Source organism: Pelodiscus sinensis, chromosome 8 (assembly GCF_049634645.1).
Source record: "Pelodiscus sinensis isolate JC-2024 chromosome 8, ASM4963464v1, whole genome shotgun sequence".
Classification (NCBI taxonomy): domain Eukaryota; kingdom Metazoa; phylum Chordata; order Testudines; family Trionychidae; genus Pelodiscus; species Pelodiscus sinensis.
Window position 1 is genome coordinate 24,701,945 of NC_134718.1, and position 16,635 is coordinate 24,718,579.

The following is a 16,635-nucleotide window of genomic DNA, read 5'->3' on the forward strand; positions in this document are numbered from 1 at the left end:
CTTAGATGTAGATGGTGTTTCTCTCCTGTCCGATACCACAGACACAGAGGGGGAATTGGGGCCCTAAGCCTGATGATATGCCCAGGACATCCAGAAGAGCCACTGTGTCAGTGCCTGCTATTGGGGCCAAGACATCACTGATGGTTGGTGCAACTGGTCCCAGTGCAAGCCTGTTGAAACATCAAGTCTAAGTCTGAACTTCAAGACCAAAGGGGAGCTGTTCTGGACAGCACATGAATGGTGCTGAGGGGAACAGTCCTGGGAAGAGCGGCAGTCCTGAGGCAGTCAGTGCCAAGACAATGAGAACCACTGCCTAGCATGGTGGGCTTGCCCCCTGATGGCACTGAAGTGCTCACTGAGATGGGTCCGGAATGTTGCCTAGTAGTCATCTTTGGAAATGGAGAGCACTGAGCTGTCATTTCTATGAGGTTCCGAGCAGCTTTAAAAGTCTCAGGAATTATGTCTAAATCCCCCACTTGACTACCTCATGTTGGGGAGTCCAGAGGCACTAGACTCGACAGCTACTCTGGCGGTGCTGCAGTCAACAGCACTGGTTGGTCCCCAGCCACTGCCTTGTGTCCCAACACAAGATGCACTCCCTTGGCCTTATTGGCCTTGGTCACGGGCAACCTTCCTCGCTTCAGCTGCTTCCTTTAATGTGGCACCAGAGAATGTGAGCAATGCCAATAAGTTGTTCCAGCAGCCCTTGATCCCAGAGAGTGCCAGTGCTTGGGGGGTCTTGGAGGCTGATTCTTTCAGTGGTAATGTGCTGTGTCATCTCGTACTGAGGACGGCATACTGCATACTGAGGAGGCTAGTTTCAGGGCCAGTCTCGGCTGTCCAGGCTGAGTGTGCAGAGCTGACTCCATCAGGAGTTTTTGCCTGAATTCGCTTTCTTTTTTTGATTCTATGTACCATGAACCTGTCCATTTGACATGCTTCATCTAAGCACTTGAGGCAAGGTTCATGAGGATCTCCCATGGACATAGGAGAACAAGAAACACATGGTTTGAAGTCCTGGGAGGGAGGCATGCCCCAGCCCCTGGGAGGGAAGGCTGGGATTACTCTTCACTGAATAAAAGAAAACAATTCACTAGAAAAAGCTCACATTAATATCACTATTTACAACTATTTACACTATAAAAGCTAAGAGCTAGGAAAACACATTCCTGAGGCAAGAGAAGTTGAAACAATCATCACTGACGTAAGAAGGAACTGAATGGGAGAAAGTCAGCAGTGGACTATATATAGCCCAATAACAGCACCATTCCAGGGGACTCCACAGCTGACCAAGGAGTACTGCTAGGGGAAAATCTTTCAACAACTGTGCACGCAGTGCAGGCATACCTGCTTAGAATCAACATGAGCAAGCATTTGAACTATTTATATTCCATACTAAAAGCTCAAAAGATTCTTAAGCACTTACAAATAAGGAAACAAAGTTAAGACTGCCCTCTTGTTCTTAGTAATAGGAATGTAGCTGTGTTAGTCTGGTGTAGCTGAAGCAAAATGCAGGGCTATGTAGCACTTTAAAGACTAACAAGATGGTTTATTAGATGATGAGCTTTCGTGGGCCAGACCTACTTCCTCAGATTTTTTGATCTGAGAAAGTGGGTCTGGCCCACGAAAGCTCATCATCTAATAAACCATCTTGTTAGTCTTTAAAGTGCTACATAGTCCTGCATTTTGCTCTTGTTCTTAATTATGCTGCCTCCTATACAAGCTTTAAGATAATCTTTAATTATATAACCACAAACTATTTTTCTGCAGGATGCCCACTGGGTTCTGTGTGGAGACCATTTTGACGAAAAAATATGATCTCTGCCCTTTCCTAATTACCATAGTTACCTCTTGCCAGCATCCCAACACAGTGACTCTGCTGAAAAAGAACCTGTTTGAGACCAGTGTGCGGGCCCCCCAACCAAGATCTTCTACCAGCTGATCATCATCCAAAAGGAGACGGGTAAACAAGGGAGGATTAATGGTAAGCCAACACTTACCAGGTAACCATTTAATATTTTACATTTAATATTTAAAAACTAATTTGTAATGGATGTGCATAAGGGGATAGGCCTGAAGGTATATAAGCAGTCTTAGGGTGTGTCTAGACTACATGGCTCCATCGACGGAGCCATGTAGATTAGGCAGGACGACAAAGGGAAATGAAGCGGTGATTTAAATAATCGCCGCTTCATTTAAATCAAAATGGCCACTGCGCTGTGCCAATCAGCTGTTTGTGAAACGAAGCTTACAGGATCTGCCGACCAAGGGTTCTGGGGTCAGCAGATCCCCGTCTAGACTGCCGTGCTGTGTCGACAAATAGCTGATCGGCACAGTGCAGTGGTCATTTTGATTTCAATGAAGAGGTTATTTAAACCGCAGCTTCATTTCCCTTTTTCGAGTAAACTAATCTATGTGGACGGAGCCACGTAGTTTAGACGTACCCTTAATGTTGACATTTACTGAGATGAGTGTATCACTTGGCAACTTAAATATTTTTAACCCAGTTTTGGCATGGCATTTGTGTGTTTGAACATTAGAAATCTAAATCTGTGACATTTGTTTGAATGCCCTAACTTTCCCCTGAAATAATACCACTCAACAACCACAAAATAATATTTATTATGTGTTTGTTATCCCTCTTAAAATAATTGTATTTAAATTATTTAACAAGATAAGATTTTTAACATCCCTCTCTCAAGGGCAGAGTTAGGGTTCTTCTGGTGCCCTCAATTTATTTCCACAGCTAAACATTTGCATTTCTTCTAAGTTAAACTCTGAAATTTGGGAGTTTCCAGTGCTTGTTTTGGGGATAAACATTCTTGTAGTTCTTTTCTTATCCTAAATTATTCATTCATACTTCCAACACAGACTGCAACACAACAGCTGAGAATTTTTTTTTTTACAAAAGTTTATTAATAAATTTCACTCATGAGCAATAGACAAGAATCCAAAAGAGAATGTTACCATATAATATTTCTCAAAGACATACAATATCAACACACATTTTTTTAAAATTAACTTTTCTGGTTATATTTGCTAGTATACTCTGACTGCTTTAGATCACTCTGGAGCAGTGTAAAGCACGTAAAGTGTAAATCCTATTTTATCCCTATCCCCTACTAGAGATGTGAAAGTGTATATGATTAACCGATGAACCTGGGCTCATTTGTTAACCTTCACAGTTACATGCAGCCCCGCCCATACCACTGCCTCCACAAGCACCAGCTCCTGGCCAGCCACCTGTCTCCCCCACCCATGCAGCTGCCTCTATCAGAGGGAGTAGAGTGAGGGAGGGGAAGAGTAGGCAGCTCGCTAGTAGCCGGTGCTCATGGGAGTCTGCTTAAAAACCAGCTTCCCACATGGACTAACTCCCACCTACACTCCTCCTCCCCCCCGTGCTGCTGCCTCTGATACAGATGCAGCAATGTGTGTGTGTGTGGGGGAGGTGGGGCGGTGGTTGTCCGTGCATGTAAACATGGAACCACTGAAATTTTCAGCAGTTTCACATGTACATAAATACATGCATTTTAACATCCCTGTCCCATACATTTCCCTGCATACACATCCACCAATTCTCACCTCCATCCTGTCCCCTATGTTCCTCTGAACCTCCCTCTACTCAGTTTACTCCATTTACTTGCTGAGGATATACGGTGCAGCAGATAGGTTTGAAAATAACCTACAAAATTACCAGAACTTCTATTTAAAATTAATGTGTTTTTTCCACACAAATCCTGAATAAATTGTTTTTATGTGATCTTACCAGAGCCTGGAATAATCTGAGTTGGCATCAAATGCTTATGATCATGAGGCTGTCCTTTTACACATTTCATCCAAGCATATAATTCTTTATCTGTAATATAACATTTGCAGTTACTTTATTTGACGTGTGGTTTTATTACTTAAATAATGTAATTCACGGATACTCTCAATCCATTGTTTAGAACCCTCTGACACTTATACTTCTCAAAGGTTCTACATTGTATCCTCTTTGTTTGTAACAGTTTCACAGAAAAGACAGTAAGAATCCGGTTTTAATAAAAACAGAGGCAAAGACATCCACAACACAGATCCTTGCCTAAATTTCAATACTTATTCATTTTATTACATTTAGAGCTCTTATTTTTGTATGAGTAAAAATCTATCATGCAGTTGCTATTTAAACAATTAAAGTTCTCTCACTGAACAATTCCTAAGATAGTCTAGAAAAATGAGTAGAGAACAGCTTATATCGTCAACCTCTCTACTGTAGCAGTAACACAGAGACCCTTTTAGCAAGGCACTGTATAAATACATACTATGACAAAGACAAAGGGTGGAAGAAGAAACAGAAGGCAAGGCAGAGAAGTGACTTTACACTGGCCTGCTTCATTATTCTTGGCCAGAGATGGGACAGTATTCCATTTAATGTACCATGCTGCCTATCTTTAATAGATGCAATCTTCAAATCTATTTGCAATTCTGCTCAGCCATAGAAATGTATGTCATGCAGGCTAAGAGCCATGTTCAGTGCATTTAAACATTTATAATGCACCAAAACATTAAAACATTTATAATGCACCAAATACCTCTCTTATCCTGGATATTAGAAATATTCAGTATACATTCTTACAAGTGAAAGAATGTTGTAAATCAATTTATAGGGCAAATTTTAAACTGCAATTTAAACAATCATGTAGGCATCATACTAAAGATAAAAATCAAATATCATACACCAGGACTCAAAACATTTACTCAATAAATTTTATCATTAGTATATTACCTGTACATTTTATAACTGACCTTTTGAGGAATGCATAGAAACTAGAATTAGGGAAAGCCTTCCCCTACAGATATCTAGCAAAATGTGCGCATCAGTTCTAGCCTGCACCCTACTTCCCCAAAGAGCTCTGTATGGGTGGACAGCTACATAGAGCCCCAGTGAAGTCACAACATCCCTTCAGGAGAGGGGGCTCTGCTAAGCATCTCATAGAACTGGAGGCTATTCCTGATCATTGTACAGTACTCAAGTACTATGCCTCAAGTGCCTGATAGGAAAGTTAAAAATATAACTAAATCATAACTTTCATTTTGCTGTGTATGCTGGGAGTGTGATCACAGTTTCATAATTGTGCATTTCCATAATCTATAATTTTATACACATGTAATAGACATTGTTTCAGAACAGAACAATCACTCAGTAAGAAGTTGCAAAGCTAGAAAAGGTCCAGTGTTCTCAAAAAAATAAAATACCAACAAAGCACATTTTGGACAATACTAAAATAAAATGTATGTTTGGTTATGAGGGCCGCAGACCATGCTCTTCTCCCAGAGTCAAGATTACAGCCCAGGGATCCTGTGTGGTAGGATAATCCCACTCCTGGGTCCCAGACCGCTACTCAATCCTCAAACTGTCAGTCTCAGTACTGCGGCACTGCTACCACTTGCCCTTGCTAGGATTTGAGCTTTCATCCCTGGGCTACCAACGGTGTAGGGACAAGTGCCCCCCCCCCCGTCAGCCTTGGCTGGGTCAACAGTCCTTTCCAGCTACCGGCTGGACTCTCAGGCTGCCGGGGAAAAGGGAGCCCAAACCCCCGCAACGAAGCTCCTCACTCCCCTCTTGCAAAGGGCAATATGGCCCTTTCCCCTCTCAGTTTTTCTGGTTCTCCCTTTATTTGTTCTGACTCATTCCAGCTTCCTCTCCCATTCTCTCCTCAGCCCAGCAGGGAAGGCTTCTTTTTAAAAGGCTCTGTGGCAGCCTCAGGTGAGATCAGCTGGCCCTGATTGATTTACAGCAGCCCTGTCTCTCCTGCTCCTAATTAGCCTGAGCTATTGTTGCCTCTTAGAGCTGCCTTTCTGTCTTCAATCTAGCTCTCCACCTGATCCCGTCACACCTGATACCCAGCATTCCAGGACCATCCCATAAATAGTCACATAAACCCCGGCAAACAGTATGTCACGTATCCCTTTACAGGATCTTCCACATAAAAGATAAAAGGCAGTTACCTTTGGTAACTGGTATTCTTTGAGAGGTATTGCTTATATACATTCCAATTTAGGTGTGTGCTCACCACTTGCAGTTGCTGGGAAGATTTTCCCTAGAAGGATTCTGTAGGTTGACAGGGGAGACCCCTAAAATGGTGCAGAATGGCTAGGTACAGGCAGTCCCCGAGTTACGCAGATCCAACTTATGTCGGATCCGCAATTATGAACGGGGCCGTTCCTCTCCCTGGTCTCCAGAAGACCAGGGAGAGGAAGCAAAGCGGCGGAACACGTGGGCAGCGGACAGGGTTGTCCGCTGCCCAAGCGCTCCGCGGCTTGGCTCTGCTTTGCTCCCGCCCCCCGCCCCGGTCTGCAGACCGGGGGGGGGGGGGGGAAGCAGAGCCAAGCCGCGGAGCGCCCGGCCAGCTGACAGTCCAGACGCGTCTGGACTGTCAGCTGGCCAGGCGCTCCGCAGCTTGCCTCTGCTTTGCCTCCCCCCCCCCCCCGTCCCCCTGGTCTGCAGACCAGGGGGACGGGGGGGCGGGGGGGGAGGGCAAAGCAGAGCCAAGCCGCGGAGCGCGCGGTCAGCTGACAGCCCAGACGCGTCTGGGCTGTCAGCGTGCTCCGCGGCTTGGCTCTGCTTCCCCCCCCCCCCCCCCGGTCTGCAGACCAGGGGGACGGGGGGGCAAAGCAGAGCAAAGCCACGGAGCCCGAGGGCAGCAGGACAGCCACGGTGCGTCTGGGCTGTCCCGCTGCCCCCATGCTCCGTGGCTTTGCTCCGGACATCTGTGGTACAGCAGCTGGGGCGCTGCCAGTTGGTCCCGTAGCGCCGCTCTGGGCGCTACTGGACCAACCGGGCAGCACCCCAGCTGTTCTGGCCCAGGCGTCCTGCTTCAGCCATTGCTGGTCAGATTCAGCAGTGGCTGAATCAGGACGCCTGGGGCAGAGCAGCTTGGGTGCTGCTGGGTTGGTCCTGGCTGCAATATCAGCGTTCTACCAGGGTTGGGGGGCTGTTCAGCATTTGTGGACTGCTTGGTGCGCTGATTCCTAAGGGGTTGAGCAGATTGTATACTTATCCGAGGGACCTGATGCCCCAATGGGATCTAAGCTTGGTTTTGTCAAAGTTACTGGCCTTTTGAACCGTTAGCTACTTGTTCTTTATTGTGTTGGTTGATGAAAGTTGTATTTTTGGTGGCCATTACTTTGGCCAGATGAGTTTTCGAACTAAAAGCATTAATGTCAGACCCCCCTTATACTGTTTTCTTTAAAGATAAAGTTCAGTTGAGACTCCATCCATCATTCCTCCCAAAAGTGGTTTTCCATTTTCATGGTGCTACTCTAGGAATCTCCCCTGCTGACCTACAGTATCCAGCTAGGGAAAACCTTCCTGGCAACTGTGCATGTGGCGCTCACACATCTAAACTGGAATGCATATGAGCACTCGAAGAACTGCCTGCTTCAATCACAGAGTGTAACTAAATCAGAAGAGGGCTGAACTATGTTGAGAGTTCAAACCCTGCTGCTGACCTATATAAGAGGGAACATTTTATATCTGAATACATACACACATGCAGAGCCAGTCCCTTTTTAAAGCAGTGTGGAATAGCTACAATCATTGACATGATGTTTACTGCAAAACAATGTACTTAGAAGTGATTCTGGGTGATGTGTTAATATTTGCTTTATTGTAGTATGTTCATTTAATGCTTTTCATTTTAGTTAAAGGGAGGTCAAGAACTGCATGGGCCATGGAAACGGAATGACCAGTTCCTCTTAAAGGAAGTCGCTCCTTCATAACCGCCAACTGATTAAATATTGTGAGAGCAGTGTGTATAGGAAGCTTGTTCTCTTGCTGAGGCAAAACAAGACTTCACTCGCTAGGGCTGCCCAGTCAACTGGTTACATGCAAGTCATCTGCAAAAATGCAACTGAGCTAGTTAAGTAATTTTCATGGAACATCACAATGCTTGGCAGCTATCCTTGATGGTTTCAAGAAAGACCTAAGAAATGATGACAAGATGGGCGTTCGTGCAATGAAGTAAAAAAAAAAATCCCTGACTAAATTACTGAACATTAAAATCTGACATTTGTGGCAAGGCTGCCCAAAACCAACATATCATTCTCCTTCTACATTCAGCAACTGTAAAAACAAGCACTAGTTCCAGGAAAAATAATGTAATATGAAGTGATATCATTAGGACAAAAGCATGTGTTGCTGAAATTTCTTGGTATTTCCAAAGCATAGGTACAGTATGTAAGCAACACACCATGTATCATGAGAAATCAAACTAAGGAAGCCAGAATACTTCTATTTTAGCTTGTATTAAAGGAAGATATGATAGCCAGTGAGAAAAACTCCTCACTGCTACCAAGACTGAAAAGAACACCCTGGCTGTTGAGAATGTTTGTGTTAAAGGCTGTTTGAACATGATTTATACAACTTCCAGAGCGTTTCTAACAATTCACAAATGCTCAAACCAAGTCTGACAATATGATACAGGGGACTGGATAGCTAACAGGATCCTGTGAAAAGCATCAGCTTTTGGTGTCCAAAGACACCTCAAGTAGTTCATTATGAAGAGGAGCAACTCCCCCAATTTCCCTTGTTTAATTTTTTTGGGGGAGGACATTTCAGGTGTTGAAGATCTTTTTAACCTGGGAGCTACATTCTTGAAATGGCACTGGAAAAATATTAATATACTACAGATAAAAAAGTATCAAAAGCAATACCAGAGCAACAGTCAATCAATGGTTCTATCAAATGAATCAATTATATGACATTACTCAATGAATTGCTGCAATATACATTAATATTTGGAGTAATTTCATTTAAAATGGCAGCATATTACTTTAGACAGATCAGGAAACAAAACCAACCTACCTACTATTTATCAAACAGCTGTTTTCAGAGATACCTAAACTTTACTACACCAGATTCATTTGCAACCGTTACAAATGAATCCCTTTTACTAGTACCAGAAATTACATGAATTTTCATGAAGAATTTTGGAAGTATCTTATTACCAGGGCAGAAGAAGAAAGCCCTCAGACCTTGCATCAAGAGACTAAGTAGAAGCAAGTTTTTCCAGTATTTACTGCCATTGAAGACTTACTGACTGTATTTATTTTAAAATGATTTTCCAATAGGTAAAAATAAATCGATGTGACAAATGTAAGTGTACTCTATCAAAAATAAATCAATAACTGCATCTGTCACTAGGTGGAATCCCTTTGCAATAGTTACCTAACAGCTTCCTCTTAATAGTATTTAAGAAACAAAGCCAGAAGCAGTTGCCTTAATAGTTCTAGCCCAAACACCAGTTGTGACCATGGTGGATAACAGTAGGGTCTTCACTTTCTCAAGTTACATCTACATTAGAAATGCTACAGCGGCACTGCTACAGCAGCATACACACTGCAGTGGTTCTTCTGTTTCTTTAGTAAATCCACCCAATCCAAAAGGCAAGTTAGGCTGATGAATCAACCTAGCACTATCTATACTGGGGCTTAGTTTGGCCTTCTCACATCTCTCAGGGGTGTGAATTTTTTACAAATTTGAGCAACATAGGTTAGATCAACCTCAGTTTAGGTTAGGCAAGGATTAAGAGACTATAAATCGGTTGTGTTCTCTTGTAACTTAACAGAAAAACCTAAACTTAGGGCACGTCTAGACTACATGGCTCCGTCAACAGAGACATGTAGACTAGGGTTGTAGGAAAAGGGAAATGAAGTGGAGATTTAAATAATTGCCGCTTCATTTAAGTTAAAATGGCTGCCGCGCTGTGCCGATCAGCTGTTTGGTGGCACAGCATTGTAGTCTGGACGTTCCATGGTCGACATCAAAAGCATTTGTCGACCTCCCCGTTATGTGGGATGAGGTTTACTGGGAAGGCCGAAAAATGCCTTTGATGTCGACTGTGGAGCATTATTTAAATCGTCACTTCATTTCCCTTTGCCGAGTAAACAAATCTACATGGCTCCGTCGACAGAGCCATGTAGTCTAGACGTGCCCCCAGTTTGTAGCAAAGCATTCTATTAGATGAGATGAAACTAAACACGAGTGCACTGTATTAAAATCCTTTTGTTTCTAATGCTTTGTTCCAACTACAGTGTACTCCCATTTACTAGAATAGCTTGGGGAAGGGATGGTAACAGAAGGCAGGAGAAGCAGTGCAGAGAAGCCTGCAACTCTGTTGTCGAGGCTCCACTCACTCCCATAACAGCAGATTGCGGAGGGCACCCTGCACTGCTGCTGTTTCAGTTGTTGCAGGTACAAGGCTCAGGGGGAGGCTGAAGTCCTAGTGAGGGAGAGACCCTTGATCAGGACTCTGCTGTGCTGCACCAGGACCACAGTCTTACCTGCACTTTGTGCCTGCTGGGCTCAGGTATGCCTGGCCCCGCAACAGTGCAGGTAGCCCTTTGTAGCTTCGCTGTCACCGCTCTACTTGCTCATTTTCTGAACTGCCACAGAGTGGCTTTTTCTGCACTATAATTCAAGCTGGGATATAAAGAAGGGATTTGAATAAGATAGATAATAGCATTTTGGAAAATCAGGACCATATTGTACCATATACAATTATTTTCTTTTAAAAAGGCTGTAGGTCTAAATTAGTGGTGGGCAAATACTGGCCCATGGGCTGGATTCAGTCCACCAGGTTTAGCTCCTGGTGGGCCTCTAATGCTGTATTTACTTGCACCTTCACAGGTATAGACAATCACAGTTCCCACTGGCCAGATCGTCATTCCCATCCAATGGGAGCTGTGGGAAGCTGTGTCCCCGTACGCACTGCTTCTCACCACTTCCATTGGTCAGAAATGGTGATCTACAGCCAATGGGAGCTGTGATTGCTGGTACCTGCAGACATACAGGTAAACGTAATAGTGGCAGCCCGCCAGGGGCTAACTTTGGCCAAACACTGTAATTTTATTGCCCACCCCTTGTCTAAATCACTGGTCAGAGGATTCAAGCAGGTGCTAAAATCAAGACAGGCCTTCATGGTAACAAGTGGTCAGCATACACAGAGTAGAGCACTGTGTGTGCATCTCCACTGTACCGTTATTTCGTGATAACTGGCGTTATTTTGAAATAACAATGTAAGTGTCTACACAGCCATTCCATTATTTCAAAATAATTTTGAAATAAAGGATGGCTTATTCCAAAAGCTGTAAATCTCATTCTACAAGGAATAATGCCTTTCCCGAAATAGCTGTTTCAAAATAAGGTGTGTGTAGATGCTCCAGTGCTGCTATTTCAAAGGAGCCCCTCACCAGGGTCATTCTCCAGTGCCTCCTGGGGCTCCAAATCGAAATAGCATGTCTATACTAGGGAAGCCTGCCTCAGACTAATTTTGAGGCTTCTCTGCAATGTTGACATGCTATTTCAAAATAAGCTATTTAGGAATAACTATTCTGGAATAGCTTATTTCGAAATAAGTGTGCAGTGTAGATGTACCCTGGAGGTCCTAGGATTGCAAAATTCTACTTTGAAAAAAGTAAGTACAAAAAAAAAGGGGAGGTGGGGAGAGAGTGTATTCAGAGAAAAAAAAAAAAAAAGGTAGAGGGTCACGGTTAGCTTCCTAACTGTGACAGATGCTTTTTGGAAAGGTTGTTTTTGAGAAAGAGGAAAAAATTATGCTTTATGCAAAAATAGTAGTATTTATTGGTACAGAAAGATGCTGAACCTTCAAGGAGTGGCAATTCTAGAACATGGTTGAATAAACAACACAGAAAATGGTCTAGTTCATATAAAATTATAACTGACCTCTAGAACTTTTCCTTTCCTTTGCCTTATAACAATCTAAGCAGACCACAAACCCACATTTTTGGCAAACCCAATGAATGTTAAACAATGTGGCTTCGCAAGCATCACACATCTCACGGACTCCTCTCACAGCTCTCTTCCAGGCAATTTTGGCTGAAATACAAAGTAAGCAGAAGTATCGAAATTTAAAGGCAAACATCTGTAAACTGTAGCACAAAATGAATGTTCATCTAAAAATACCAATATAATTTTCCTCTCAGAAACAATTACAGAAAGAAAAAAATCCTAAAGTAATCCTATATAAACAAGTCTTCAATATGGACAGCCTTGACTGAATTATGACTACAATGTAGCAAAATTCTGTTAAAAATTAATATTTTTGCAAGATAAAAGACAAAAGGAATGACAAATACTAACTAGAAAATTTCTGTAGCAAAATGCAGAAATAATTCTTCTCTTTTAAACAGGGTGTATGGCACACACACGGACAGACATTCTTAACGCATTCTTGTATTTCCACATGATGCACTGTAGTGGCAATGAAAAGATTTAGCAATATATGGAATGATCAAGGGGGGGAGGGATAGCTTAGCGGTTTGAGCATTGGCCTGCTAAACCCAGGGTTGAGAGTTCAATCCTTGCGGAGACCATTTGGGGCAAAAATTCATCAGGGATGGTACTTGGTCCTGCTGAGAAGGCAGGGGACTGGACTCAATGACCTTTCAAGGTCCCTTCCCAGTTCTAGGAGATAGGCAATCCCCATTATTTTTATTTTAGAGAAGCCTAAAACCTGAGCCACACTTTCAGATAGAATTACAAAATAACAAAGGGAATATTAAGATTTCCTTACCATCCTTCTTCACCCAGGACATCGCTGTTTTCTCAGATGTTACTAGCTGACAAAATTTATCACCTATGATGTCTAAAATGTATTTAGAAGTTTCTAGGTCCAGTTCGTCATCTTCATAATTGTCATGTGTCCACAAACTCATTGCTTCATCATCATATTGGTCAGGAGAAGAGAACCCATCAATCCTAACCACTCCATTCTTACTAAAAGACAATCTAAAAATTAAAACAAATAGTTTAACTATGCAACTCACTATACTTTGCACTCTAAACTTTGTTAGCTGTTATTAGTAACAAAATGCATATTTGCAGACAGCATATATTACGCAATGCTATTATAAAAGAACACAAACCAGATTCATCAGGTTCAATTTTCACAATAGCAAGCATATATATCCTTTCTTTGCTCCTCCCATACTTTTCGGGGGGTTTTTTTTTTTTTGAACACACTTAATTTTTTTAAGTTAATATGATGTTCCAAAGAGGAACTAAAAGTACTGGCTTTGTCCAATCTTACTTCTTCTGTTTTGTTAATACCCCTTCATTTTTTATCTGCAATGCCTCTTTTGTTTCTTCTCTACAGCAGAGACTGACAATTGTGTGAAACTTAATTGTTATTTTAAGATGTAGACTAGGTGACTTGGATGAAATCAAACTTATATTTTCAAATGATCTAAACTAGAAACCTCCAGAGATGAAAAAAAGGCTAGCATTAACTTTAAAGCCACTAGACAAAACAAGTTTTCTGTAGAACAGTGGTCCCCAACATGGCGCCCGCGGGGGCATTTGTGTGTGCCCGCCAAGTGCTCGGGGCTGGCCTGGCCCTGGACACGTGGCGCATGCGCTGTGCCAGAGCCGGCCTCGGACGCATGGCGAGCGCCAGTCCTGGGAGTGCAGTGAAGTGGCCGGCGATACTCCGGGTGCGCGGCGCATGGGGAGTGCCGGCCCCGGGTGCACAGCTATGCGGGGGTGGGGGCTCCGGCCCCGGGTGCATGGCGAAGTGGCCGCCCGTGCTCTGGGCGCGCAGCTGGGGGGGGGGGACGCCGGCCCCGGGAGCGCGGCTATGGGGGGCTATGACAATTTTAAAATGGTAGAAAACTGTTCTATGCTTTCACTTAATGTCCAATACTCTCTTTCACAAAGAAAAAAAAAACAATCTACAGAGAACACAGCAGTACTTTTCAGTACAGAAATATATTTTAAGTCCAACAATGAAGTAATTTCCTTATGGTCTTATAACTAAAGTCTTGCTTACACAGACTAATTTTGGTAATGTCACAGCAATCGAGTGTTCAGAGTCCTCCTGAATACATCTACATTTGTTAGTATGCACTTGCACAAGTCAACACAGTTTTACTCTACCTCCATACTAGCACAAAATATGTTACAGTGTATTCTGGGCAATCTTCTTCTGCACTGGTAGGCCAAAGGGAATTGTAGGAAGAAGGGGTCACATTCTGACCCTTGCCTAGGGAGACTCTGAGGTATTACCAAAATTGAGTGGTTTATCTGCAAATTCAAAATTCTTTACCACTGATTTAAGGACACATTAATGATTTCTCTCTCTGCTCTAAGCTAGACTGAAGAAACACTACGATATCTTTTTCTGCCTCAGGAAGACTGGTTAATTGTTCAGATGTCCTTGGTATAATGCTTTACGTTGACCTCTTTCAGTCTACCTCAATGCCAGTACACAAAAGGAACTAAGAAATGTAAACATGATTATAAAAAAGGCTTTTTTAAAACAAAAAATTAACATTTAAAAAAACTGAACTTACCGACGAAAGTAATAAAATCTACAAAATACTGGTGAGTGAGTTGGTTCTTCACCTTTCTTACTTCTAATCAGTCTACATTCTCTGCATTTCTGCAAATTGGACCCTATTTCAGAGCAAGAGTCATCCTGCAAAAAGGATTCTCCGGTTTGCTTCAGCTTCTTCACTTTGCGCCAGTCTTTTAATACTGAACGAGGTATGCCAGCTGCAAAAACACAACAAAAACTTAAGGCAAGAGAAATTTTAAAAATATATCTGAATGTAGAACTCAATAGGAACAGTAGCCTTTGGCATTTCTAAAGTTAAGCAACTTTTATTAGGTCTCAACTTTAAGCAACCAAGTTTGAAAAATTTAGCTTCAAATCTAGTGTTCCGCAGATAAAACTTCTGTTAACAATTTCATTGCTCGTTTACAGAGCACATATGTAAAACAAATATATTTTTCTCCAGTGGTTGGTACTAGCTCATTTACCTGACATTGCTTGAGTACTTAAGGAGGGTCTCAGAAGGATGGGGATGCAGAGGTCAGGGTTGAGGGGGTGAGGAGGGACTCAGGTCAGAGGATTGTGTGTATGTGTGTGGGCAAGTAGGGACACAAAGTTTCCCCACCCCTTGAGATTCGTACAGGGCTGCTTGCTCTTCCCCTTCCTGTTCTTGTCAGGGAAGGAGAGCAAAGTGCACAGCCTATCCGCCCCCTGTGCTACGCAGCCAGAGTGAGGAATGCAGCACTTTCCTCTCACTCCCTGACAAAGGAGAACAGACAGCAATGTCCCTGTAGGAATGGGAGAGGGGAAACTAAAGCACAGTGGGGAACCTTTTTTGGGTTGAGGGCTGCTGACCCACAGAAAAATCAGTCAAGGGCCACACACAAGTGAGAAGAAAAAAATCCACAAACCCTCACTGACATGGACCCCAACAGAAAAAGACACTACTCCCTACATTCCCCTTGTACACCAAAGCCTAGGGAGGCCCAGGATAGTAAATTTTGTGCACTCCAGCTCTGTGGTGTGATGGAGTACTAGTGCAGGCTCCCCAAAACTGGGGGAGGGAGCCCTGAGTCTCAGGGGGCAGATCCAGGCAAGCCAGGGGCCACGTCTGGCCCCCAGGCCTTAGATTCCCCACTCCTGGTCTAAAGGACATCCATTGAGTGGGAGGCTCAGGCCCAGGGCAGTCCGGGACACGGGAGGGTGTGCCCCCAACCAACCCCTTTTTAGTGATTCTGTCAATCCCATTCTAGCACATCCCATTTTCCTGGCACAACCAAATCTTTACCTTGCTTTAAGTTATGATAAAAGGAAGCAGTGTAAGGAATTTGGTGGTCCTAACTCTTACTGTTTAGGAGGAGTTCCTGAACAGACAAACTCTCTCAAATATATAGTAGATGCCATTTTGGAAAGCATTCCACAGAAAAGTGCTACTACAACATACGATTATTTCAGGGCAGCAATAGGACTCAATATCAAGCAGAGGCAGATTCAATTTTTGTTTCAAGTAAGAAGGCGCGTGCGTGTGCACACTCTTAATGGATGAACGCAAAAGGCTCCAAACCCCCAAAATCCACTATTTCAAAAGGTTTTCATCCAAAGTTACATACATGTAATTACTTCAGTGTAGTTCTATTTAAAGTAACTAGAACTTAAAAACATTTATTTATCACACACAAGAAGGAACAGAATGCAGCTCACATACTCTCAAAGGTGTTGGTTTTATAGGGTTAGGAGAAGCAAAAAGCAGTAACTTATTCTTTATTATTTAACTCAGAAGATCTGACAAAGAATACAAACGGAGCAGAACTGTTGAGTTACAACGCTACAATTTTCACAAATGCATTTCTCGGTATCTAAATAAACACTGCTGTTCAGCCAATCTTCCATTTTAATCACATTTATAAGCAATGCTGTGTGCTCCAGAGTGGGGTTCCAGCACTTCTTGGGTGAATTGGAATGGTGTTCTACTAGGTCAGACAAAGCTGCAATGAAGAGGGGGGACAATCTGCTCCCCACCCTTCTTGTTAGCTCCAAGTGGAGACTCAACAGCCACTGCCTCACTTTCAGGCCATGCATGAGACAGCAGCATGGCTGGGGACCCCCCTTTAGTACACAGGAGGGGCAGCAGCTTGGAGGCACTGTGCAGCACCAATGCCTTCTATAGCAACTGGGAGGTGTTGGGGTCCTTGAGGCTGCTGAGTACCTCAGCCTGCACTTTGTGGGTTATGCCAGGTAGGCTTTGTTCATGTATCAGATCTTTGGAGGCAAGGTAGCCTGCATTACTATCCCATGCACAGCC

The 16,635-nt window shown here is 43.2% G+C and overlaps 1 protein-coding gene across 7 annotated transcripts in view; it reads right to left on the bottom strand.

The window, feature by feature from the left end:
* The window catches only part of JMJD1C (jumonji domain containing 1C), a 375,768-nt gene that overhangs the window by 30,182 nt on the left and 328,951 nt on the right, over positions 1 to 16,635 (bottom strand). For all 7 annotated transcript variants that reach the window (XM_075934893.1, XM_075934894.1, XM_075934898.1 and 4 more), the window contains 4 exons: positions 14,353 to 14,554; positions 12,576 to 12,790; positions 11,726 to 11,878; positions 3,767 to 3,856 (listed from right to left, as the gene is read on the bottom strand). In XM_075934893.1, the coding sequence (XP_075791008.1) occupies positions 3,767 to 3,856; positions 11,726 to 11,878; positions 12,576 to 12,790; positions 14,353 to 14,554 (660 nt within the window). The remainder of the gene's footprint in view (positions 1 to 3,766; positions 3,857 to 11,725; positions 11,879 to 12,575; positions 12,791 to 14,352; positions 14,555 to 16,635) is intronic.